This window comes from Bombina bombina, chromosome 12 (genome assembly GCF_027579735.1).
Source record: "Bombina bombina isolate aBomBom1 chromosome 12, aBomBom1.pri, whole genome shotgun sequence".
NCBI lineage: Eukaryota > Metazoa > Chordata > Amphibia > Anura > Bombinatoridae > Bombina > Bombina bombina.
The window spans coordinates 87733946-87759243 of record NC_069510.1 but is presented as its reverse complement, the minus strand read 5'-3'; the positions used below and the strand labels follow the sequence as shown (position 1 = coordinate 87759243).

General features: G+C 38.2%; 1 protein-coding gene across 1 annotated transcript in view; it reads left to right on the top strand.

Annotated features, from left to right (window-relative positions):
- Window positions 1–23312: 23312 nt before the first annotated feature.
- The window catches only part of LOC128643109 (rho GTPase-activating protein 4), a 389846-nt gene continuing 387860 nt past the window's right edge, over window positions 23313–25298 (top strand). Inside the window, exon 1 of the mRNA XM_053696060.1 lies at window positions 23313–23798. Coding sequence (XP_053552035.1) covers window positions 23738–23798 — 61 coding nt within the window. The 5' untranslated portion in view covers window positions 23313–23737. The remainder of the gene's footprint in view (window positions 23799–25298) is intronic.

The window sequence follows — 25298 nt, the reverse complement described above, 5'->3', positions numbered from 1 at the left end:
GATTTATAGCTATTTCTTTTTTCGATGTTGACTCTATTTTTTCCATGCATTCAATTAACTGTTCCCTGTTTTCAAAAACTGTATTGACGGTTCGACTCTTGAAATTCCACCTGGTGGCTGAACCATGAGGTATCCTTCTTCTAACAGTTTCATCTAGAATAGCTATCCTTTGTGGCGAGTTACTAAAAAAGTTAGTAATGTCACTTAGATTTGAAAAAAATACTCGAACTTGTTGATTTTGACTGCTTGCTTGGCTGACAATTAAATTGAGCTGATGTGCATAGCAATGCACAAAATGTGCATTCTTGTAGGTACGTTTAATTATAGCCTGAACACCTGCATGCTGACCACTCATCACGCTTGCACCGTCGTAACTCTGCGATATCAGTTTCTCTGGGTTGTCTATAACTTTTTCCAAAGTAGCTTGAATACACGTAGCTAAAGATTCTGCATCATGTCCAGCTGGATTAGTGAATTCCCAGAATCTTTCAACCGGTTGTCCGTTACCTATAATGTATCTAAAAACAACAACCAATTGGAAGGCAGATGAAACATCAGTAGTTTCATCTGCTATCACTGCTACAAAACTTGCATTTGAGATTTCCTTCTTTATTTGGTTCTGGCAAACAGTAAGCATACAGTCTAATAAATCGTTTTGAATTTCTTTTGACGTTCCTTTAAAAACAGTGGCACTAGCGAGATGTTCTTTTAGAGATGCATCAAGCTCTGCTGAGAAGTTTATAAGACCTCTGAAAATGCCTGGATTTAATGAATCATCGCGTTCGTCATGTCCTCGAAGTGCAAGCTCAAATGCGCCGCAAAATAAAATACAATTAATTATTTTGGAAAGAACATAGCGATTTTTGGTTACTTGCTCATTATGTCTTTTAATATTCAAACGATATGCACTGTCAAGTTGTTGCCGAATATCAACCCTTCCTAGCAAATTAAACTCTAATGTGGAGTTTAAATGTGATTGGGAGCAATTATGTTTATTGGTTTTTTGACTTAAATGTGATAAATCGGCGACCCCATAACTCACCCAGCTTGAATCCCCACTTTGTTTTGCAAACAGGAGACAATAAAAACAAAAGAGCCTGTTAGATAATTCACAACCACAAATCCATGGATATTTATCATATACCTCGGGTTTGAATTCTCTTTTGTAATCTCTAGTTTTACATTTTGTCACCTGGGTAAGGTTAAGCATAGGTGTTGGCCTGAGCATTTTAATTTCCATTTTTCTTTCAATGGGCAACGTTGAAAAATGTAATTGCTTTAGCTCAGATACACTAATTTTACTAAGTGCCATCTTAACTGTTAGTTTACACACAAAGAACAGTCCTTTGCTCTTATCTAATATATAACTTGTAGGTAGGTAGCTCTGCAGCTGTTAGAAAATATACAACTTAATAGTTTAGTAGTTTGACGGTTGTTATCTAATATATAACTTGTAGGTAGGTAGCTCTGCAGCTGTTAGAAAATATACAACTTAATAGTTTAATAGTTTGGCGGTTGTTATGTAATATATAACTTGTAGGTAGGTAGCTCTGCAGCTGTTAGAAAATATACAACTTAATAGTTTAATAGTTTGGCGGTTGTTATGTAATATATAACTTGTAGGTAGGTAGCTCTGCAGCTGTTAGAAAATATACAACTTAATAGTTTAATAGTTTGGCGGTTGTTATGTAATATATAACTTGTAGGTAGGTAGCTCTGCAACTGTTAGAAAATATACAACTCAACTTGAAGTAATAGTTTAATAGTTTGGCGGTTGTTATGTAATATATAACTTGTAGGTAGGTAGCTCTGCAGCTGTTAGAAAATATATTAAAAGTTTAATAGTTTTGTGGTTGTTATGTAATATATAACTTGTAGGTAGGTAGCTCTGCAGCTGTTAGAAAATATACAACTCAACTTGCAGTAATAGTTTAATAGTTTGGCGGTTGTTATGTAATATATAACTTGTAGGTAGGTAGCTCTGCAGCTATTAGAAAATATACAACTCAACTTGCAGTAATAGTTTAATAGTTTGGCGGTTGTTATGTAATATATAACTTGTAGGTAGGTAGCTCTGCAGCTATTAGAAAATATACAACTCAACTTGCAGTAATAGTTTAATAGTTTGGCGGTTGTTATGTAATATATAACTTGTAGGTAGGTAGCTCTGCAACTGTTAGAAAATATACAACTCAACTTGAAGTAATAGTTTAATAGTTTGGCGGTTGTTATGTAATATATAACTTGTAGGTAGGTAGCTCTGCAGCTATTAGAAAATATACAACTCAACTTGCAGTAATAGTTTAATAGTTTGGCGGTTGTTATGTAATATATAACTTGTAGGTAGGTAGCTCTGCAGCTATTAGAAAATATACAACTCAACTTGCAGTAATAGTTTAATAGTTTGGCGGTTGTTATGTAATATATAACTTGTAGGTAGGTAGCTCTGCAGCTATTAGAAAATATACAACTCAACTTGCAGTAATAGTTTAATAGTTTGGCGGTTGTTATGTAATATATAACTTGTAGCTCTGCAACTGTTAGAAAATATACAACTCAACTTGAAGTAATAGTTTAATAGTTTGGCGGTTGTTATGTAATATATAACTTGTAGGTAGGTAGCTCTGCAGCTGTTAGAAAATATATTAAAAGTTTAATAGTTTTGTGGATGTTATGTAATATATAACTTGTAGGTAGGTAGCTCTGCAGCTATTAGAAAATATACAACTCAACTTGCAGTAATAGTTTAATAGTTTGGCGGTTGTTATGTAATATATAACTTGTAGGTAGGTAGCTCTGCAGCTATTAGAAAATATACAACTCAACTTGCAGTAATAGTTTAATAGTTTGGCAGTTGTTATGTAATATATAACTTGTAGGTACTTTATGTAGCTCTGCAGCTGTTAGAAAATCTACAACACTAGTAGGCAACGGCAAGTAGTTTTGCGGTGCTGGTTGTTATAAAATATATTGCAGGCAGCTGTTAGAAAATATCAACTACAACTAATAGGTAATATCTTATAATAATTATAATAATATAGCTCACTATATATAAAATATCAAATATTAAATATGCCGGTTTACTGCCTAATTTTAGTATCAGCAGCAGCACAGCAGTTAACTGTTTTTTTTTGAGAAAAAAAACTTTGTTCTTTTTTTTCAAAACTTCTAATTGCAATCTGCTAATTAATCTGCTAAAATACTTAAATTAAATGTATTAATGTTTAATGGTAAACAACCGTGACAGCCGTCAACGGTCAACAACTAGTAGTATCAAAAGCAGCACAGCAGTTAACTGCTTTTATTGTGAAAAAAAACTTTGTTCTTTTTTTTCAAAACTTCTAATTGCAATCTGCTAATTAATCTGCTAAAATACTTAAATTAAATGTATTAATGTTTAATGGTAAACAACCGTAACAGCCGTCAACGGTCAACAACTAAAGCAGCACAGCAGTTAACTGCTTTTATTGTGAAAAAAACTTTGTTCTTTTTTTTCAAAACTTCTAATTGCAATCTGCTAATTAATCTGCTAAAATACTTAAATTAAATGTATTAATGTTTAATGGTAAACAACCGTGACAGCCGTCAACGGTCAACAACTAGTAGTATCAAAAGCAGCACAGCAGTTAACTGCTTTTATTGTGAAAAAAAACTTTGTTCTTTTTTTTCAAAACTTCTAATTGCAATCTGCTAATTAATCTGCTAAAATACTTAAATTAAATGTATTAATGTTTAATGGTAAACAACCGTGACAGCCGTCAACGGTCAACAACTAGTAGTATCAAAAGCAGCACAGCAGTTAACTGCTTTTATTGTGAAAAAAACTTTGTTCTTTTTTTTCAAAACTTCTAATTGCAATCTGCTAATTAATCTGCTAAAATACTTAAATTAAATGTATTAATGTTTAATGGTAAACAACCGTGACAGCCGTCAACGGTCAACAACTAGTAGTATCAAAAGCAGCACAACAGTTAACTGCTTTTATTGTGAAAAAAAACTTTGTTCTTTTTTTTCAAAACTTCTAATTGCAATCTGCTAATTAATCTGCTAAAATACTTAAATTAAATGTATTAATGTTTAATGGTAAACAACCGTGACAGCCGTCAACGGTCAACAACTAGTAGTATCAAAAGCAGCACAGCAGTTAACTGCTTTTATTGTGAAAAAAAACTTTGTTCTTTTTTTTCAAAACTTCTAATTGCAATCTGCTAATTAATCTGCTAAAATACTTAAATTAAATGTATTAATGTTTAATGGTAAACAACCGTGACAGCCGTCAACGGTCAACAACTAGTAGTATCAAAAGCAGCACAGCAGTTAACTGCTTTTATTGTGAAAAAAAACTTTGTTCTTTTTTTTTCAAAACTTCTAATTGCAATCTGCTAATTAATCTGCTAAAATACTTAAATTAAATGTATTAATGTTTAATGGTAAACCACCGTGACAGCCGTCAACGGTCAACAACTAGTAGTATCAAAAGCAGCACAGCAGTTAACTGCTTTTATTGTGAAAAAAAACTTTGTTCTTTTTTTTCAAAACTTCTAATTGCAATCTGCTAATTAATCTGCTAAAATACTTAAATTAAATGTATTAATGTTTAATGGTAAACAACCGTGACAGCCGTCAACAGTCAACAACTAGTAGTATCAAAAGCAGCACAGCAGTTAACTGCTTTTATTGTGAAAAAAACTTTGTTCTTTTTTTTCAAAACTTCTAATTGCAATCTGCTAATTAATCTGCTAAAATACTTAAATTAAATGTATTAATGTTTAATGGTAAACAACCGTGACAGCCGTCAACAGTCAACAACTAGTAGTATCAAAAGCAGCACAGCAGTTAACTGCTTTTATTGTGAAAAAAAACTTTGTTCTTTTTTTTCAAAACTTCTAATTGCAATCTGCTAATTAATCTGCTAAAATACTTAAATTAAATGTATTAATGTTTAATGGTAAACAACCGTGACAGCCGTCAACGGTCAACAACTAGTAGTATCAAAAGCAGCACAGCAGTTAACTGCTTTTATTGTGAAAAAAACTTTGTTCTTTTTTTTCAAAACTTCTAATTGCAATCTGCTAATTAATCTGCTAAAATACTTAAATTAAATGTATTAATGTTTAATGGTAAACAACCGTGACAGCCGTCAACGGTCAACAACTAGTAGTATCAAAAGCAGCACAACAGTTAACTGCTTTTATTGTGAAAAAAAACTTTGTTCTTTTTTTTCAAAACTTCTAATTGCAATCTGCTAATTAATCTGCTAAAATACTTAAATGTATTAATGTTTAATGGTAAACAACCGTGACAGCCGTCAACGGTCAACAACTAGTAGTATCAAAAGCAGCACAGCAGTTAACTGCTTTTATTGTGAAAAAAAACTTTGTTCTTTTTTTTCAAAACTTCTAATTGCAATCTGCTAATTAATCTGCTAAAATACTTAAATTAAATGTATTAATGTTTAATGGTAAACAACCGTGACAGCCGTCAACGGTCAACAACTAGTAGTATCAAAAGCAGCACAGCAGTTAACTGCTTTTATTGTGAAAAAAAACTTTGTTCTTTTTTTTCAAAACTTCTAATTGCAATCTGCTAATTAATCTGCTAAAATACTTAAATTAAATGTATTAATGTTTAATGGTAAACCACCGTGACAGCCGTCAACGGTCAACAACTAGTAGTATCAAAAGCAGCACAGCAGTTAACTGCTTTTATTGTGAAAAAAAACTTTGTTCTTTTTTTTCAAAACTTCTAATTGCAATCTGCTAATTAATCTGCTAAAATACTTAAATTAAATGTATTAATGTTTAATGGTAAACAACCGTGACAGCCGTCAACGGTCAACTAGTAGTACAGCACAGCAGTTAACTGCTTTCTGTATTTGTAATAAAAAAAAAATATATATATATTTTTTGCAAAACTTCTAATCTGCTGACAAAAAAATTATTTTATTATTCCCAAATTACTCCACTAAACTTACTGACTAAAGCCAATTGTTTTAAGAGAGAACTCCCACTCTACCTAACCTAAGTACTCTAAATGTTAAGTTAAAACACTAAATGAACTTTTTTTTCTCACACACACTGGTGTCTGTCTCACTGACTCCTCTAGTCTCTAATAGTAATCTCAACTCTGTTGTGTAAATTTAATTTAGTAATTTTAGTTAACTAACTAATATACAGTTAGTTTAAAATTTTAAACTAAGCTAATAAGCTCAGCCTCAGCAGCTGCAGGCCTGAAACAAAATAAGGCCCACTGCCCACCCACTGTAACTAAGGCAGCTTAAGCTAACTTAAACTATAGTCAGTATTCGCTGCTAAATTATTATATTTGTTAAACTTAGTAAAGAAACTTTTCTGTCAGGAGTCCTGGACTCAGTGTCAGCAACACCACGTCTGCAGCCAGCAAGGGCTGCCTAAATCGTTTTTTTGAGGCAACTCAAGTTGTGAACAAAAGTAAACAGAACAGACTCAGAGCTCAGCAAACAAGGCTCCTATCCGCTCAACGGCTATCTCCTCTCTGAGATTTTCGCGCCGTTGAGGGGGAGGAGGCTTGTGGGGGCGGTCACGTGACGCTAGTAGCGTATCAGAGGCGAGACTCACCCATGACAGGCAGACTGGGAGGAGCAAGAGCACAGGCTGAAGTCAGCTCGCACACTTCAGCCTGTGCGAATAGGGCTCAATTACCAGTGCCGGGCTGGGAGGAGCAACGCCTGCACAGTGATACATAGAGATCACTGTGCAGGATAGGGTTTTGCTTGATCGCACGTGCGATCAGTGACTGTGAGTGACAGAGACTCAGAGAGGAGGAGACGCTAGTGACTCACTGACTGATGCGGTCTCACTCTCTACGCTGGTGACGTCAGCGTCGGTCCGCCTGGGTCCTAGCTCCCTCCTGCTTCAAGACTTAGACAGACTATGGGGGTTATTATCATGACATGGTGTGGTGTGTGTGGTACCGTACTGACACTGACACTGACTTCACACTGTACTGTACCCGGTGCTGAGGCAGCTAGTGGCTAACAAAAATAACAAAAAACACACACAAAATAATAAAAAAAAAAAAAAAAAAAAATTAAACAATTTTTTTTTTTGGCTGATTTTTTTTTTTTTTTTTTTTTGCCCCATTTTTTTTTTCTCCTTGCCCCCTGGGGGGTTCACGTGCGATTGTGCACAACTGGAGGAGCCTCCACTGGTTGAGAGTGCAAGGAGAATTCTCCGGGTAATTCTCCTATGAGTTCTCCTTAGTTTACCTTTAGAGAAGCGCAGTTAAAATATATTTAAAAATGATTCAAGAAAAGCTGAACAATATCCCTAAGGTTAACTTGTATGCCAGTCATATACAAGCCTAAGGGAGTAAAGAGTATATTTGGTTTCTTCCATTGATTTTAGGTGTTAGTCGTTTTTTGGGGGCTACACAGGTTAAATCATATGTATAGAAAATAAATGTTTTGGTAACACCTGTGACCCCTGTTTTGTTAAAAACACCAAAAGTTTCTACCATTACATAGACTAGTCCCACAGTTCAGATAGGAAGGCTGTCTTTGAAAATGTAATATGTAAGGGAAGTCCAAACTTTAAGAAAACAACACACTCACTCACCCATCTTCATAAAATGCAGGGGCTGAACTTCTCTCTTTTCAGCAGTCACTTACGCCTTTGGGATGCTGTGTATCACAAACATGCAAGTGTTGGGAAGCTGTCCTTCCATCAGTGTAACTAAAGTATGCGGCGTTCAGTGAGAGGGAGTGTTTGTGGAGCTGCTGGAAGCGGTGTTGTGCCAGGACAAACCGCCAAAAAAATAGAATAAGCAAATACTTCCACACAAGTGGATAGAATCCAGCAGAAAATGGACCGAGAAAATAAGTTTAAAAGTCTCTTTATTTTGTATCCATAAAAGTATACTGCGAGCAGTCACAGAAAGTGACTTTGTCCCTGACGAAGTGCTGTAACAGCACGAAACATGTTCGATTATTAGACATTGAGCTGCTAGGCTGACATGCTTGAGGCTGTGATATTGTAACTTACTTGCTGTGACTGCTCGCAGTATACTTTTATGGATACAAAATAAAGAGACTTTTAAACTTATTTTCTCGGTCCATTTTCTGCTGGATTCTATCCACTTGTGTGGAAGTATTTGCTTAAAATATATTTAAATATAACTTTAATATAATCAAAGTATTAACTACAATTCTTCGAAATGACGCCGGTCATTAAAATATATCCTTAAAAATATTGTATAGAAGTTATGACATACAAATTGTGCCTAAAAAAAAGCATTAATAAATAACTAAAATATCCAATAAGATGGATTTGTCCTAAAACTATGTCCTTTAAGAACTGTGAAGCCAAAAGTTCACGTCAAGTTATGGATTATTATAATTTCCAAAACGTTATAATTCCAGATGACATTTTGTTGCTCCAATGTTAGTTTGTAATGCAAATTCCGGTATTGCACAATTTTTCTTTAAAGGAATATTTGTTCCTGTGGGTTAATACTCACCTTGCTTAACACTTATTTTCAGTTTCTAGTTTCATCCTCTGTCCGGTATGATGTCGAGCTCTGTAAAGTCGCCAAAAACTCATACGATAGACGTCTTGCTCATCTGATTCTCAGCTATGGCAAGTGTGTTGGGACAAACATCTCAACTTGGGATCTGCTACGCATTTTGGCTACAGTCTTTCTCAAGCAGCTGCAGAAAAATTAATAACTTTCACTCAAAGCATTTTAGCTAATGGAAGTATATTGCAAAAATGCTTACATTTCAAATTGAAATGCACCCATGCACATTTAATATTTGACCTTTTCATCCCTTTAATTAATGCTCTTTTGGACATCGCTTTAAGATGGCTGTGTAAGGGATAAGCTCCGGGCAGTGAACTAGCGATATAGGGGAAGACTGCAGAGTTAGCCTAATGTGAGTAGTCGGCTTTACCGTGGAGGACTTCAGAATCGCACTCCTGCTGACAAAAGACACCTAGACTGCTCCAGGATGCTCCAAGTCAAATAAAGTGCGCCACCAGCATAGGCCCAAGCCATCTTAACTGGCCAAATAAGACGCAATCACTCGATCAGCACAAGCATGTGTGGATTCAATATGAAACCTCAGTAGGAGTGCAGACATATTTAAAAAGACCAAATATAAGGCTGACAGAGGTCTATTGAAAATTGGGTATGTAAAGTGTGATTACAAATTTAAAAATAATTATTTCATCTGGAGGATATAGAGGGACGTATATTTAACGCACTAAACTTGAGAGGAGACATTTCCTATAATACTAATAGGTGCAATTAAAATATCAGAAAGGCCTTAAAGAACGGCTGATATTTAACGCAGCATGAACATTGTGAATATGGTTAACCACTTTATTGCACACACAGCGGGGAATCACAGTAAATAAGCAACAAACGAATTTAAAAGAAAGACAGAATATATAAAACTGCGTACCGCTAATACTGAATATAAAATAAATGAGTCCCTCAGGACAAAGGCGCCCTCTAGAGGCTTCCGTCGATGGTTGTGGGGAGATACATCAGGATCAGCTCTTCTTAAAACAAAATGGAGAAACTGCAAATATGAAAAAAAAAAAAAAACAGAAAAGGGCGCTCCAATGGTGCAGAAGATCACAACAAATTTTTGGAAATTGTATCAATACTTCACTCTACAGAATGATACTCACAAAAGCGGCGCACTATGTGGCAGTGCAAGCCAGGCAGGCTCGATAGTTCACCAGCTGGCTCACTCCAATTCGTGGATATACCAAAGTTTGCTACAAAGTAAGATACAGAGAAGTAGAGGGAAGGGTACTCCAATAGTGCATGAAATCACTACAAAATTTTAGGTTCAGCACCATGGATAGCGCTTGCTTTTTGGAGGCTTACATTTACTCACCAATAAGCAAGCATAACCCAGGTTCTCAACCAAACATGGGCTGGCTTCTACGCATCACATTCCTGCTTTTTAAATAAAGATAGCAAGAGAACGAAGAAAAATTGATAATAGGAGTAAATTAGAAAGTTGCTTAAAATTGCGTGCTCTATCTGAATCATGAAAGAAAACATTTGGTTTTAGTGTCCCTTTAAAGGAATTCCTGAAACAGATACAGCAACAGATCTCCTTCCTTATCTACAGAAGCTCTTTGGAGCTTTAACAGCAGACACAGAAGAAAAAGAATATCAGATTGAAAGAGCTCATAGAGCTCTTAGAGCCAGACCTAAGAATGTTCTACCACCTAGAGACGTGATTATAAAGTTTCTTATGTTCAGAAACAGCTAGGAAAAATCAAACATACAAGTTCCAAGGAAATGTCATCCAATTTTTCCAAGATTTATGTATTAGAACACTGCAGAGACGAAGCAAACTTTGACCCTTAACAGCTCTACTCAAGAAAAAAAAATTCTCTCGATGGGGATTCCCCTTTGCGTTGATTATACTCAAAGATGGCTACTATCAAATCAGCTACAGATATATCGGAAATCTGCACACTTTATGGATTAGAGATACCCGAAATTCCTCCAAAAACAGAAACACCAGAGACATGAAACATCACACATACCATCCTCATCCAACAAACCTAACTAAAACCTGAATACCAACACCACTTGTAAGTTTACAAGAGAATAATACAAACAAAAAGAGATAAGATGTTAACTGTCTAGACACGGCTAGATTTCCATCTTGTTCCTCTTCATTTTTCAAGGTAATATTGAACAGTTTACAGTTAATGTTTAAACAGTTACTTTGGACTAGTAATGAACATCCTTTATAATGTATCACTGCCCATAATAACTCCTTATGCTAACAGTTGGTTGTGAACCAAGTGTTTTTTTTTTTAGTTAATAATGTTGATAAATGTTTTTTCTTATATGTTTATTATATGATGCTGTTGATATTTCACTGTACGTACAATAATTACCTTAATATATGTAACAAAATTCCTGTGTTAAAGGGACAGTAAACACCAGAATTTTTGTTGTTTAAAAAGGTAGATAATCCCTTTATTACCCATTCCCCAATTTTGCATAACCAACACAGTTATAATAATATACTTTTTGCCTCTGTGATTCCCTTGTATCTATGCCTCTGCAAACTGCCCTCTTATTTCAGTTCTTTTGACAGACATGCATTTTTAGCCAATCAGTGCTTGCTCTTAGGAGCTTCACGTGCCGAAGCTCAATGTTATCTATATGAAACACATGAACTAACGCCCTCTAGTGGTGAAAAACTGTCAAAATGCTTTCCGATTAGAGGAAGTATTCAAGGTCTAAGAAATTAGCACATGAACCTCCTAGATTTAGCTTTCAACTAAGAATAACAAGAGAACAAAGCAAAATTGGTAATAAAAGTAAATTGGAAAGTTGTTTAAAATTACATACCCTATTTAAATCATGAAAGATTTTTTTTTACTTTACTGTCCCTTTAAATAGAGGATACCCGATGGGAAGATACATGACAAAAGATAGTTGACCAAAAAATGGTAATACTGAGAACTATTAGATTAGATTACACACAAAATTTGTTCAGACATGAAGTGCATATTCATAGAGGTCTTATGAGCTACACTACATATATAGTGACATATATAGTGACATATATAGTGACATATAAAACATAGAATAATGGACAAACTATAATCTACTCTCACACAATGTGAGAGGATTTAATTTGGATATTAAAAGAAAGACAGCTATAACTCAATATAAAAGACTCAAAGCCAATATATTTTACCTCCAAGAAACCCATTTCCTTAAGTCACAGATCCCCAAATACTGATCTAGGGAATTTATACAAAACTATCATGCAACCTCCAATACCAAAACTAGAGGAGTGTCCATTTTGATTCACTTCTCATTACACTTTAAACATAAAGAAACAATCACAGACAGAAATGGACGGTATTTACTAGAACACAGACATTTACAAGGTACTGAGGTGGTGTTATGCAACATTTATGTGCCAAATGAAGGACAGGACATCTTCTTCAGCCATATTTCTAATCTCCTCACATGTTGGGCAAAGATAAGAATTATACTGGCGGGGGATTTTAATATTGATCTTAACTCACTACAAAAATCTCATACAAGTGATTTAACAAAGAAAAAGGTAAGACAAAAAGGCATATGATCCTTCTTGCATGAAAAATCCTCTGACTAAAGAAAATATACTAAAGGCCATGGGGAATATTTGCAGATAAACACAGACACTACAGCAAACCCAATATTCGTATGGGTAGCCCACAAATTGGTAATTAGGGGATTATTAATTAAAGAAAAAGCCCTATATAACAAAAAGATATCTACAGTAGACAACTGCAAACTGAAATAGAGATTTTAGAAAGAGAACACAAACGGACTAAATCAAATCACACTTTATCAATACTGCAACAGAAATGGCAAACTGTACTTACATTATTGAATGAAAACTCTATCAGACTAGCCCATAGGCTTAAAACACAATATTTTATTTACGCAAACAAGCCAGACAAAAATCTTGCCAAAAAAATCAGGGATAGTTACCAGGCAATATCTATACCGGCTATACAAACCATAAATGAACAGATTACCACACATCCACAGGAAATAGTAGACACATTTACCAAATTTAATAGCAACTTATATGACGGTAGGAAGACACAACAAACCACCCACATTCAAAATCTACTGCAACCTCTTTTAGACAGAGCTAAGTTGACACCATTGACAGATGATGATCGGGAAACTTTTAACGCTAAAATCACACAAATGGAAGTGATGACAGCTATTAAAGAACTCAAACCAGGAAAAGCCCCAGGACCGGACGGTTTCCCAGAGGAATATTATAGGCTTTTTAAAGCGAAGTTTATCCCTCATATCATCAAATTTGCTAACCACATTATGGAAGGACAAACTATACCAATAGACTTATCACAGGCAAAAATAGAAGTTATACCAAAGTCGGGGAAAAATCATAAATACTGTGCTAGTTATAGACCAATATCCCTCATAAACCAGGACATAAAGATAGTAACAAAAATATTAGCTAATCGCCTTAAACATATTTTGCCATCCATCATTCATCCAGATCAAGTGGGATTTATCAAGAATAGGGAAGCCCCAGACAACATAATGAGGCGGCTTGAGGCCTATCTATCAAGCTCTGAATGGAGCTTGAAGGGCCGTGTTTCTGGCGAGTCTGAAGACTCGCCAGAAACACCAGTTATGAAGCAGCAGTCTAAAGACCGCTGCTCCATAATCCTGTCCATCTGCTCTGATGAGGCAGACAGGAATCACAGCAATTCAACCTGATAGAGTACGATCGGGTTGATTGGCACATCCCTGCTGGCGGCCGATTGGCCGCGAATCTGCAGGGGGCGGCATTGCACCAGCAGCTCTTGTGAGCTGCTGGTGCAATGCTGAATACGGAGAGCGTATTGCTCTCCGCATTCAGCGAGGTCTTGCGGACCTGATCCGCACTGTCGGATCAGGTCCGCAAGACCTTTGTTAAATTGGCCTCACAGTGTATGATTTCAGTACTTGATTATTAAACCCATAATATTATGCCTTCTTTCGCTGGATGCTGAGAAGGCCTTTGATAGAGTTGATTGGATATATATGAAAGAGGTTTTATAGAAATTGCGATTTAAAGGACCATTTATGACGGCAATACAGGGACTATACTCAACCCCCACTGCAGCTATCAGAGCAATAGGCCATCAATCCAAAACCATTAAAATTGTAAATGGTACCAAACAAGGGTGCGCATTATCCCCTCTCTTATTTGCAATATGTATTGAGCCACTAGCAGCAACTATTAGAATTTCACCTGATGTAAATGGTTTGCAAAAAGGAAATTTCCATCATAAAATAACTTTTTTCGCTGATGATGTGCTGCTAACGCTCACAAAGCCACTCATATCCCTTCCTAACATATACAATTATACAACAATTCTCTACCATATCGGGATACAAAATAAATGTAGATAAATGTGAAGCCCTTCCAATAGCCATACCTAAACATGCTGTAAAACTTATAGAGACAAATTTTGATTTTAAATGGGTTAAAGATAAAATCAAATATTTAGGGATCAAACTAACTACACAATCCACAAAACTTTACAAAGCAAACTACATCCCTCTATTCAAATCAATTAGATCAGACTTAAAGAAATGGAAGAAACACAACTTCTCATGGTATGGCAGATTGTCATCAATTAAGATGAACATACTCCCAAAAATCCTATACCTTTTTAGAACTTTACCGATCAAAATAGACAAATCAGACATCCAAGCGATTTAGACAGATAGGCACAGATTTCTTAGAGAAGAAAAACATGCAAGAATACCATATAACACCTTAACACAGCATAGACAATTGGGGGAAGTTGGGGTTCCAAATTTGTTAGATTATTATCAAGCAACTAGATTAGCTCAAAATGCTACACTTAGTAGAACCAGAGAAGATGTGATATGGCCAAGATTGGAAGCAGCAATGGGAGGTTATAACTCACCAGAAGACATAATATGGGATAGAGAAACACACAAAACTTGTAAGACCTACAAAAACCTGACCACAATAATGACAATAAAACATATTATAATAGCATGTAAAGAAGACACGTTGTTCCATATCCACTCTTTGATCATGCGTCTAAAATATATACTACTAGAAGATTTAAGGCTCCTGATAGACAAATGGGCAAACAAAGACCTCTATAGAATAGCAGACTTTATGGACAATAAGTTGATTCTGACATTTAATCAACTCCAGCAAGAGCTAAATCCCCTTCAGCTACCATGGTTTATGCATCTACAAATAGCCTCGGCGCTGCGTACATATCTGAACACCATACAAACCTCACAATCCCGTACTATGCTTGAGAGACTATGCGAAGCAAAACAAAGACCAAAACAAGCTATTTATCATTTATACTTTGCCATACAAGAGACCAAACATACATCTAAAACCTCTAATATCCTACACTGGGAGGAAGATATAATAAAAGAAATGGAACTAGGTGAATGGGATAAAATATTCTTTAATTCTAACAAAGGACTACTTAGTGCAGACTTAAGGGAAAACTGTATTAAAACCACATTCAGGTGGTATATGACTCCAGTAAAAACGGCACATATGATACGGGGGGGGGGCTCCAGAAACTGCTACAGAGGATGTTCAAATATAGGTACATTTTTTCATATGTAGTGGGAGTGTCCGAAAGTACAATTAGTATGGAAAGTCTTATCTAAATTTTTAACCACCATTTTAGGCGAACCATTAACTCTGACTCCAACCCAAGCGCTACTAAATGATAAAAATCCTAAGTTTAATAAGAATATAAACACATTTATCAGAATTTTATGTACTGTCACCCATATAAATATAGCTAAACATTGGAAGACAGGAGTACCAGAGTGGCAGGAGGTTTTAGGCAAAATTAAGACTATATTCTCAATGTATGAAACAGCAGCACATATCCAAGACACAATGGAAGCCTTTAGTAACATATGGTATTACTGGATATTGCAGGGGAACAAGATGTAACATATTACTAAATGAAGTAGGTTAGAATTTGTCTCTTAGGCAGAAGTTGTAAGGGAACTATTTTATTAAAAAGGAATTAATATATATAGGAATATTTTCCGATATGAGAATACATATTTATAAGGTAAGAAACACAAGAATTAAGCATCTGGAAGAGAATGTACAGTGACATTTTATTTTAAATTATTTTTTTAGTTTTATTTGTTCTATAAAAACAAACACAATTGTTTTTTAGAGATCTAGAAATAATAGATAAAATGTATGATATTCCAGGACAGCTACTGAAGAAAAACAAACAATTAGTATTATTTTGTTCAGATGTCTTGGAACTTTATTTGAGTTAGTCTAGCTCTTCTGTTCACTTTCAGTTGACTACTATGACTTGTGTACTTACAAGTAGGGTTGCACCGATACCATTTTTTTAAGACCAAGTAGAAGTACTGATACTTTTTTTCAAATACTCCCCGATACCAATTACCAATACTTTTTAAATGTCATGTGACAGTTTTCCAAGCACAATACAGACTAATGATATAAAATAGTTTCTTTATAATTATGAAGAACTGTAACTCAACAGACATTATGAAATAATAAAACAGTTTTATTTGCTTGTGGTCACAAAGTTGTAAAAACTCAAAGAAATTTCACAGAACATGTTTGTAAATAAAAATATTACAATAAAATATATTAATAATAACAACAATAAATAACAAATGCAAAATCATAACCAACCAAAAGTGCAATACAGTAAAAAATATAACAGTACACTGTTTAATCATGGGGAACAACACTATGGGCTAGATTACATTTGACTGGTAAGCTTTACCAATGCTCTCATTACATGTCCAACTTCATTAAAATCTATGGATTTGGAAATGTGAACAGAGCATTGGTAAAGCTTACCACCAATCAAATGTAATCTAAATCTAGTCCTATAATTGTAGGATGAGTGTTCATAGGAATTATATAAGTTAAGGATGTTCCTCAGAGTACAATATGTTTTGGTCATAATTGTGCAGGCAATCTAGCAATTAGGATATTTATTCAAAAGTTAGTGGAGCAGCATCTCTGCATGTTCAGCTATAAGTCTGTTTCTGCCATCAGTAAGGACGTTTGACGCTAAGCAGAACAGTCTTTCACTTTCCACACAACTGCATGGGGCAGAAAGATGTTTTTGGGCCATTTTAGCCATAGCTGGAAATCTCAGTTTATTAACGGCCTAGTACATCAGGGGTTTGTCTGAACGAGGTATGGTGATCTCTCCCAGGTAGGCTTCCAGTTGTATAGTAGCAGCTTTTGGAGCACTGCTCTTAGACAGGGTATAATACAAATAACCGCAATTTGTATTGGCAGAACAAAAAGTGAACAATTTTTAGTTAACTCTCCACTCCATCTTAAAATGAAATGGGAACATGCAGTTTGAAAAAACACCACAAGATGGTGTATGGGTAAGATCTGGAGGTAACGGTTTAAGTATCGGTGCATTTTCACGAGTACAAGTACTTATGCAAATACTCGCTATCAGCACCGATACCGATACTAGTATTGGTATCGGTACAACCCTACTTACAAGGAAAAAGAAGTAATGTAAAGGAACTCGACTAAGATATGGTTATAAGAACTGCTTCTATTTCATTATGTAACATGTCAAATGTTCAATAAAAATCTATTTCAATTAATTAATGCTCTTTTAGGCACAATTTGTATTTCATACCTTCTATACAATATTTTTAGGGATATATTTTAATGACCCGATTCATTTAGAAGAATTGTGTTTGATATTTTTATTATATTGAAGTTATATTTAAATATATTTTAACTGCTTAGGTCTTTTAATTAATTATCGAGGGAGGGAGAGAGGGGGGGGAAGGGAGGGAGGGAGAGAGGGAGGGGGGAGGAAGAGAGAGAGAGAGGGAGGGGGGCGAGAGAGAGAGAGGGGGAGGGAGAGAGAGAGGGAGGGGGAGAGAGAGGGAGGGGGAGAGAGAGAGGGAGGGGGGAGAGAGAGAGAAAGGGAGGGGGGAGAGAGAGAGGGGGGGGGGAGAGAGGGAGGGGGGATGGGGGAGAGAGGGATGGAGGGATGGGGGGAGAGAGGGATGGAGGGTTGGGGGGGAGAGAGGGATGGAGGGATGGGGGGAGAGAGGGATGGAGGGGAGAGAGGGAGGGAGGGGAGAGAGAGGGAGGAGAGAGATAGGGAGGGAGGGGGATGGGGGGAGGGGGGGAGGGGGATGGGGGGAGGGGAGAGAGGGAGGGAGGGGGGGCGAGGGGGATGGGGGGAGAGAGAGGGAGGGAGGGGGATAGGGGGGAGAGGAGAGAGGGAGGGAGGGGGATAGGGGGGAGGGAGGGAGAGAGAAAGGGAGGGAGGGGGAGAGAGAGAGGGAGGGGGATGGGGGAGAGAGAGAGAGAGGGAGGGAGGGGGAGAGGGGGGAGAGAGGGAGGGAGGGAGGGGGAGAGGGGGGAGAGAGGGAGGGAGGGGGAGAGGGGGGAGAGAGGGGGGAGAGAGAGGGAGGGAGGGGAGAGAGGGAGGGGGAGGGAGGGGAGAGAGGGAGGGGGAGGGAGGGGAGAGAGGGAGTGGGAGGGGGGAGAGAGAGGGAGGGGGATGGGGGGGGAGGGAGAGAGGGAGGGGGATGGGGGGGAGGGAGGGGGAGAGGGAGGGATTGGGAGCGGGAGAGAGAGAGGGAGGGGGAGAGGGAGGGAGAGAGGGAGGGAGGGGGAGAGAGAGGGAGGGAGAGAGGGAGGGAGGGGGAGAGAGAGGGAGGGGGATAGGTAGAGAGAGAAAGGGAGGGGGAGGGAGGGAGAGAGAGGGAGGGAGAGAGAGGGAGGGGGAGGGAGGGAGAGAGAGGGAGGGGGAGGGAGGGAGAGAGAGGGAGGGGGAGGGAGGGGGAGGGAGAGAGAGAGAGGGAGGGAGAGGGAGGGAGAGAGAGGGAGGGAGAGGGAGGGAGAGGGAGGGGGAGAGGGAGGGAGAGAGGGAGGGAGAGAGAGGGAGGGGGCGGGAGGGAGAGAGAGGGAGGGAGGGGGAGGGGGAAGGGGAGAGAGGGAGGGAGGGGGAGAGAGGGAGGAAGATGGAGGGAGGGGGAGAGTGAGGGGGAGAGGGAGGGGGTGAGAGTGAGGGGGAGAGGGAGGGAGAGAGGGAGGGGGAGAGGGATGGGGAGAGGGAGGGAGGGGGAGGGAGAGGGAGGGGGAGGGAGAGGGAGAGAGGAAGGGGGAGAGGGAGAGGGACAGGGTGGAGAAGAGGGAGGGGGAGAGGGAGAGGAAGGGGGAGAGGGAGGGGGGAGGGGGAGAGGGAGGGGGAGGGGGAGAGGGAGGGGTAAAGGGAGGGAGAGGGAGGGGGGGAGAGAGAGGGGGGGGGAGAGAGAGAGGGGGGGGGAGAGAGAGGGGGGGGAGGGAGGGGGAGAGAGGGGGGGGAGGGAGGGGGAGAGAGAGAGGGAGAGGGAGGGGGAGAGGGAGGGGGAGAGGGAGGGGGAGAGGGAGGGGGAGAGGGAGGGGGAGAGGGAGGGGGAGAGGGAGGGGGAGAGGGAGGGGGAGAGGGGGAGAGGGAGGGAGAGAGGGAGGGGGAGAGGGATGGAGAGAGGGGGGGGGGAGAGGGATGGAGAGAGGGGGGGGGGGAGAGGGATGGAGAGAGGGGGGGGAGAGGGATGGAGAGAGGGGGGGGGAGAGGGATGGAGAGAGGGGGGGGGAGAGGGATGGAGAGAGGGGGGGGGAGAGGGATGGAGAGAGGGGGGGGGGAGAGGGATGGAGAGAGGGGGGGGGGGAGAGGGATGGAGAGAGGGAGAGAGGGAGAGAGGGAGGGAGGGAGAGAGGGAGGGAGAGAGGGAGGGAGAGAGGGAGGGAGGGAGAGAGGGAGAGAGGGAGGGAGGGAGAGAGGGAGGGAGAGAGGGAGGGAGAGAGGGAGAGAGGGAGGGAGGGAGGGGGAGGAATTGAGAGAGAGAGATGGGGAAATAGAAAAATAGAGAGGGAGGTAAGAGAGAGACAAAGAGATAGAGTACAAAGAGAGAGAGATGGAGAAAGAGAGAGGAAGTAAGAGAGAGAAATAGAGAGAGTGAGAGAAAAAGAGAGACAGAAAAGCTGAGAAAGAGAAAGGGAGATAGAGAAAGTGTAAAAGATGAAGAGAGCATTTTGAAATTATGCCTCTATTACAGTCAAAAAGTAAACCCACAAGACCACTTAAAGGGACATAACAGACATAAATATGTTCTCTATTCTGTCTAGAAGAGAATGAAAAAGGGAGTTCTTGTTATGAATAAATCCACTTTTATGTGGAAGTTGTTCCTATCAACGGGTGAGTAGCAGAGACCCAGGACATAGCAGTACACAATTATGCACTTCCTCTAAGTAATTTACATTTTTTACTTAAACTTTTTTTTCTGCTGCTGTTTCAAATACATTCCATACACCATGCCCCTTTAACAAAAGGAGTCTCCATGTTCAAATGAGTGGTCACATGACCCTATAGTTAGCACCTGGTTAATAAAAAAAAGGTGCAAATTCTTAACCCATTATACACCAGTAATACAATTGGAAGCTTTCTTACATTGTCTCCCCCCCCCCCTCCAAAAATGAAATCTATACATACATGAGACACCTAAAGTGAAGGAAGCTTCTTTTTCACATGAGTCATAACATAACCATCTAGTCGGCATATGGCTGTAAAAAAATAGTGAATGTTTAAGCCATTAGACAATATGTTCAGAGAAATGAAATGAATTGGTCAGGGAAACTGAAACACACTTTATACCAAAAATAGATCAACACACTGTTCATCATATTGAGAAAAGTCTCTTTTCTTGATATACTAGATGACAACCCCCTAAATATTATATAATAAAACACCAGTTACCTCACTAGATATAAGATTTACACCTAAAATGAGTGTGTGTAAAACTATAAATATAATGTAGTTGTCTACAGTTAGATGATGATGAGCAATTTATTTTTTGCCCATCACTGAAAATTTCAAGCAAAGGCATATGCATGCCATGTTAACCAATTCTGTGCCTGAAAATAATATGATAATTGCCAAATGAGCATAACCGTCCACTCCCTGAGAACAATATGGTAGCCAACTATCCATGCTATGTTAACTCATTCTCAGCCAGAATATAATTATATAAACATGCCAGTTTAACCAATTCTCAGCCAGAAGCTAATCATATAACCAAACCATGTTAACCCATTCTCAGCCAGAGAATAATCATATACACATGCCAGTTTAACCCATTCTCAGCCAGTGGATAATTATATAACCATACCATGTTAACCCATTCTCTACCAGATGATAGTCATACAACTATGCTATGGTAACCCAATCTTTACATGTGGACAAAGATGCTAACCTATTCTCTACCGGAGGCTAAGCATATTATTTATGCTATGTTAAGCATGCTAACTATGCAAGGTTAACCACCTAGGACAGGGAAAAACTATTCTTACTATTTGCCTGTAAAGGTATGCAGATATTTTTACTATTGTATTGCATTTTATATATATATATATATATATATATATAGATAGATAGATAGATAGATAGATAGACAGATATAGATATATACATGTGTATATATGTGTGTGTGTATATATATATATATATATATATATATATATATATATATATATATATATATATATATATATATATAGACTTACCATAATTTTTAAAGGTGAAACTGGGACCATCTGGTGCGGTGCCAGTGGGGGTGTGGTCAGGGGCATGGTCAAGGGACGTGGCGATTACCGGTCCTTTTAAAGCAGTAGCTTTTATGTGTGTAATGTTTTGTGGATACTCTACCCTTCCTCAGTCAAACAAGTAAATCACACAGTTTAAATAGACCATAACACCACCCCCTAGTGAAAAAGGCACCATTACATTGTCATGGCAACCCATACACAACATTAACAAATAAATCATTCATCTAAATTTCAGATTCTAAATAATGCCAAATATTAAGCGTAATTACTAATTTCATAAAATAGTGACAAGCATATACATCACACAATGTAATATCTGCAGTGTAATATGTGTTTTATGTGTCTAATTAAGGAACAGAACTGAATACTGATTAGGCATAAATACAACATTGAATGTAAGAAGTCAAAAAGAAACAGATATCTGCTAAAGCTGTTTACGTGGCTACGCTATACCATAACGCAGGAAGTTTACAGCCAAAATGCTATTCTGCATAAAGGAAAGCAAGATCCACGCCAAAAATCCTACCTGTCTGCACTTCCTGGGCATACCCATATGATTCCCCTAAATGTGTATCACCAGTGATGTCATCAGGGGTCAGGGGGGTGTTAAATTCTTAGAAAAATAAAACAAGTAGTACTACAAAATTAAAAAAAACTCTATGCTGCTCACTCAGCCTGTATTACTAAATGTAAACTTTGATGGACACAAACATTAAGCTAAGCAAGGCTGTATGTAACAAAGTACCAGCATCCAACTATGCTGGAGAGTCACAGTCCAGTCATTTTGAATAATGTATCCAGGTTTCAGGCGGTCTGAAACCCGGACACATGATTTGAAACCCAGAGGTGGCAACCTACTGGGACAGAATGATCAACTGGGTGGGACACTGGGACAGCGCCTCCAAACAGGGACAATCCCAGTAAAAGTGGGACTTCTGGTAAGCCTATATATATATCAAATGTTGGAGCTTTATAAATAATAATTCATATCAGTATTCTTGTTAACCCTTTATCTACTAGAGAGGAATGAGCATTATTTTTTCCCCCCAAAAAAAATCACCAGTCTGGAGAAGAAAAGAAAATGTATCTCCTTTGTATGCTTCAAATGTTGGTTCTATTTTTATTTAAAACAAATCCTGATTTGCTGACAATAATGCAGCAATGTGGACTACATAATCCAGCATGCACTGGGTGTCATACTGAGACACAGCATCCAGACTGCATTAGAAGCTACAGATGATCAGCCCACACTACTCTGGGTCTGATTGGTTAAGAAATGGGGAAGTGTGGAGAAATATGTGTGAATTACTGACATGGTGGGGAGGAAAAGACAAACAGCTGATAGAGAGAGGGAGATAAACAGGTGAAAGAGACAGGCACCTTGAGAAATGCTAAGAGACATACACTGAAAAGGAGAGAGATTCTGACACTGTAAAACAGAAATAGAGACAGATATTGACACTGAAAATGAGACAAAAAATAGGGGCATAAAAAAGATAAATACTGATGAGACAAAGATGAGAAGGAAAGAGACACTGGAACAAAAAAGGCAAACATAGGAAGAGAGGTTGAGACATAAGCTGAAAAAAGAGATGCTGAGAGACATACAATGAAAAAGAGACATGCATAGAAAAAGGGCAGAAATAAGATAGAGACAACATACAGTGAAAAAGAAAACAAAAAAATGCTGAGAAAATTTTACCATAAGAGACAAAAAGATGTCTGAAGAAAGAAATACACAATGAAAACAAAACATTTATCTGTAAGAAAAAATAGCTGCACCTAAATAAATAGCCTGAGTAGAATATTAAATAGATGTACAGAGAAAAACAAATACATAAAAAGTAACTGAATAAAAAGAGACAGCAGGGAACACGGGGATGGCAATGAGAGCTACACAAATATGCCACTGATAGGGCAGGTATTTTATATTTAAGCTGTGTAATTAGAGGGGTGGCTGTCTCACCGCACACACGCAGAGACAGCTGGAAACATACAAATATAGAGTTAGAGACAGACATCAATCTGTGAGCTCAGAGACAGCTGGAGGGAGGCGGTGCCTGTGTGGTCAGCCCTGGATGTGCTGTGAGCTGACAGTGACTGCAGCTTAATCTCATTGCATGGCACTGCCCATAGAGCAGCCACAGGGCATCAGCCAAACCTCATTCACTCTGCATCCATAGGTCACTGCAATACACAGTATATGCTGCATTGTATGCCTAGGTCACCCTTTGTATTGGACACTATTGCCCTCTATAAACTACACCCATAGGGAAGTGCTTTTCTATTACACCCTTATATTAGTGCTGCACAGGATTCTGTAGTATGCTCCAGTGTCATCAGCTCTGTGATTTGACTCTCTGCCTGTCCCAGGACTAAGTGGGATATTTACTGTTGCACCCTGTGATCTGTTCATCTAAACACAAACCAGGAGCTTATTCAGTGCAAAGCGGATGGGACTCTTTGTGAATACAGTGATTTTAACCTACTGAGCTGGCATGGGCAGTGATTCTAAGGTCTGATAAACAGGCTGCCTGCACCATGGCATCTCACGGGAAGCCCAGACGGGACCGAACCTCTGAATATGAGAGCCATATCAAAGGTATGTGATTGTGATATCATTTATTATAGTGGAGACTGGCACAATGGGTTAAATTCTGTTATTGATATATGCATAGTATATATAGCAGCTAAGCACTGCATTGCAAAGGATTTGCTAAAAGATATGTTCTTTAAACATTAGGGGGGGATCACAAATAGAAAAGTTTATCAAATGATTTATCTAGAAAAAAAGTCCTCATACATGTGTTTTTTTTTCTGTTAAATCGTTAGATATATTTTTCTTATTTGTGGTTTTTGTTAACAAAATTTGCACTCTAGAGATATTACCAATTCAAAATCCTATTGAGCGTGTTTATTTTATCTGCTTTGTTGTGGCCAATTTAGAACAGATATAAATGACCTTCTGCACTGATCAAACGTTACTGTATAGCATGTTACAGGGTCATGCCTCTGAATCATACAGAATCCACTGTAGTCTCTGAGTATTACAGTAAAAGCTAAAGCAAACACACAAATGTGCATTACATAAAGGTTATTCATAGTTAAACAGTTGATAGTGAAAACTGTGAAATAATTTATGACTCAGGTACAATTACTAATAATTTAGTAATCCTGTAATATTACACAATACTATTCAGATTCTCATTTCTGTTACTTTTCTACACTCCCCTATTCCAGTATAGCTTCAAATTGGCATACAAACTACACTTCCAAGTCACAGGATTGATTTTCTGGATTTCTCACCTTGTATTTTTTTTTTTTATATATATATATATATATGCATAGTATATATCAGCAATTCACACTGCTTTACAAAAGGTGTCCAGACAAAATTACAGTTCAGGGAAATACCTCTTGAGTATGTGGATCTCATCTCCTTCGCTGTAGCCAATTCTGGCCTTATATAAATGAGTTTTTGCACTGACTAAGCAGTCACTGTATGGTAAATTGCAGTTCGAGGGTTCAAAATCTCTCAAGATGCACCAAAAACTCTCTATGGTCAGTAGAAAAACACAATGAAAATCGCATATTTTTTTTTTTTAAAAACATTTTTTTAGTAAAATGTCCCTTTAATTATTCGCCCTATATATGGCCTGCTCTTTTTTTTTTTTTTGTGGTTTTTGCCACATATCCCTGTGCTGATCTGTCACACCATGCCTTCTGTACACCACAACATCTCAGTGCTGTCGTCATAAAAGGATATTAATGAGTGCATTTCACTTCTGAGTAGATGCGTTTTGCACTATATTAGCAAAAAATGCTTCTAGTAAAAGTTACCGTTTCATTGGCATACCCACATATGTCATCACAACGCCTGCTCAGAGAGTCGTCACTGGAACGCATGACACAAAGTAGTTACTATCACAATATTTATGCCACTGCTTGCTTTCTGAGAAGGTGCAATGTTTGAATGAGGTTGTATGGGGTATGCACAGCATATATACATATGCTATATATAAACTGTGCTATTTTTACTAAAAGCATCTATTCTAATACAAGAATATTGCAAAATGCACTAATATGCACATTTGCAGTTTTG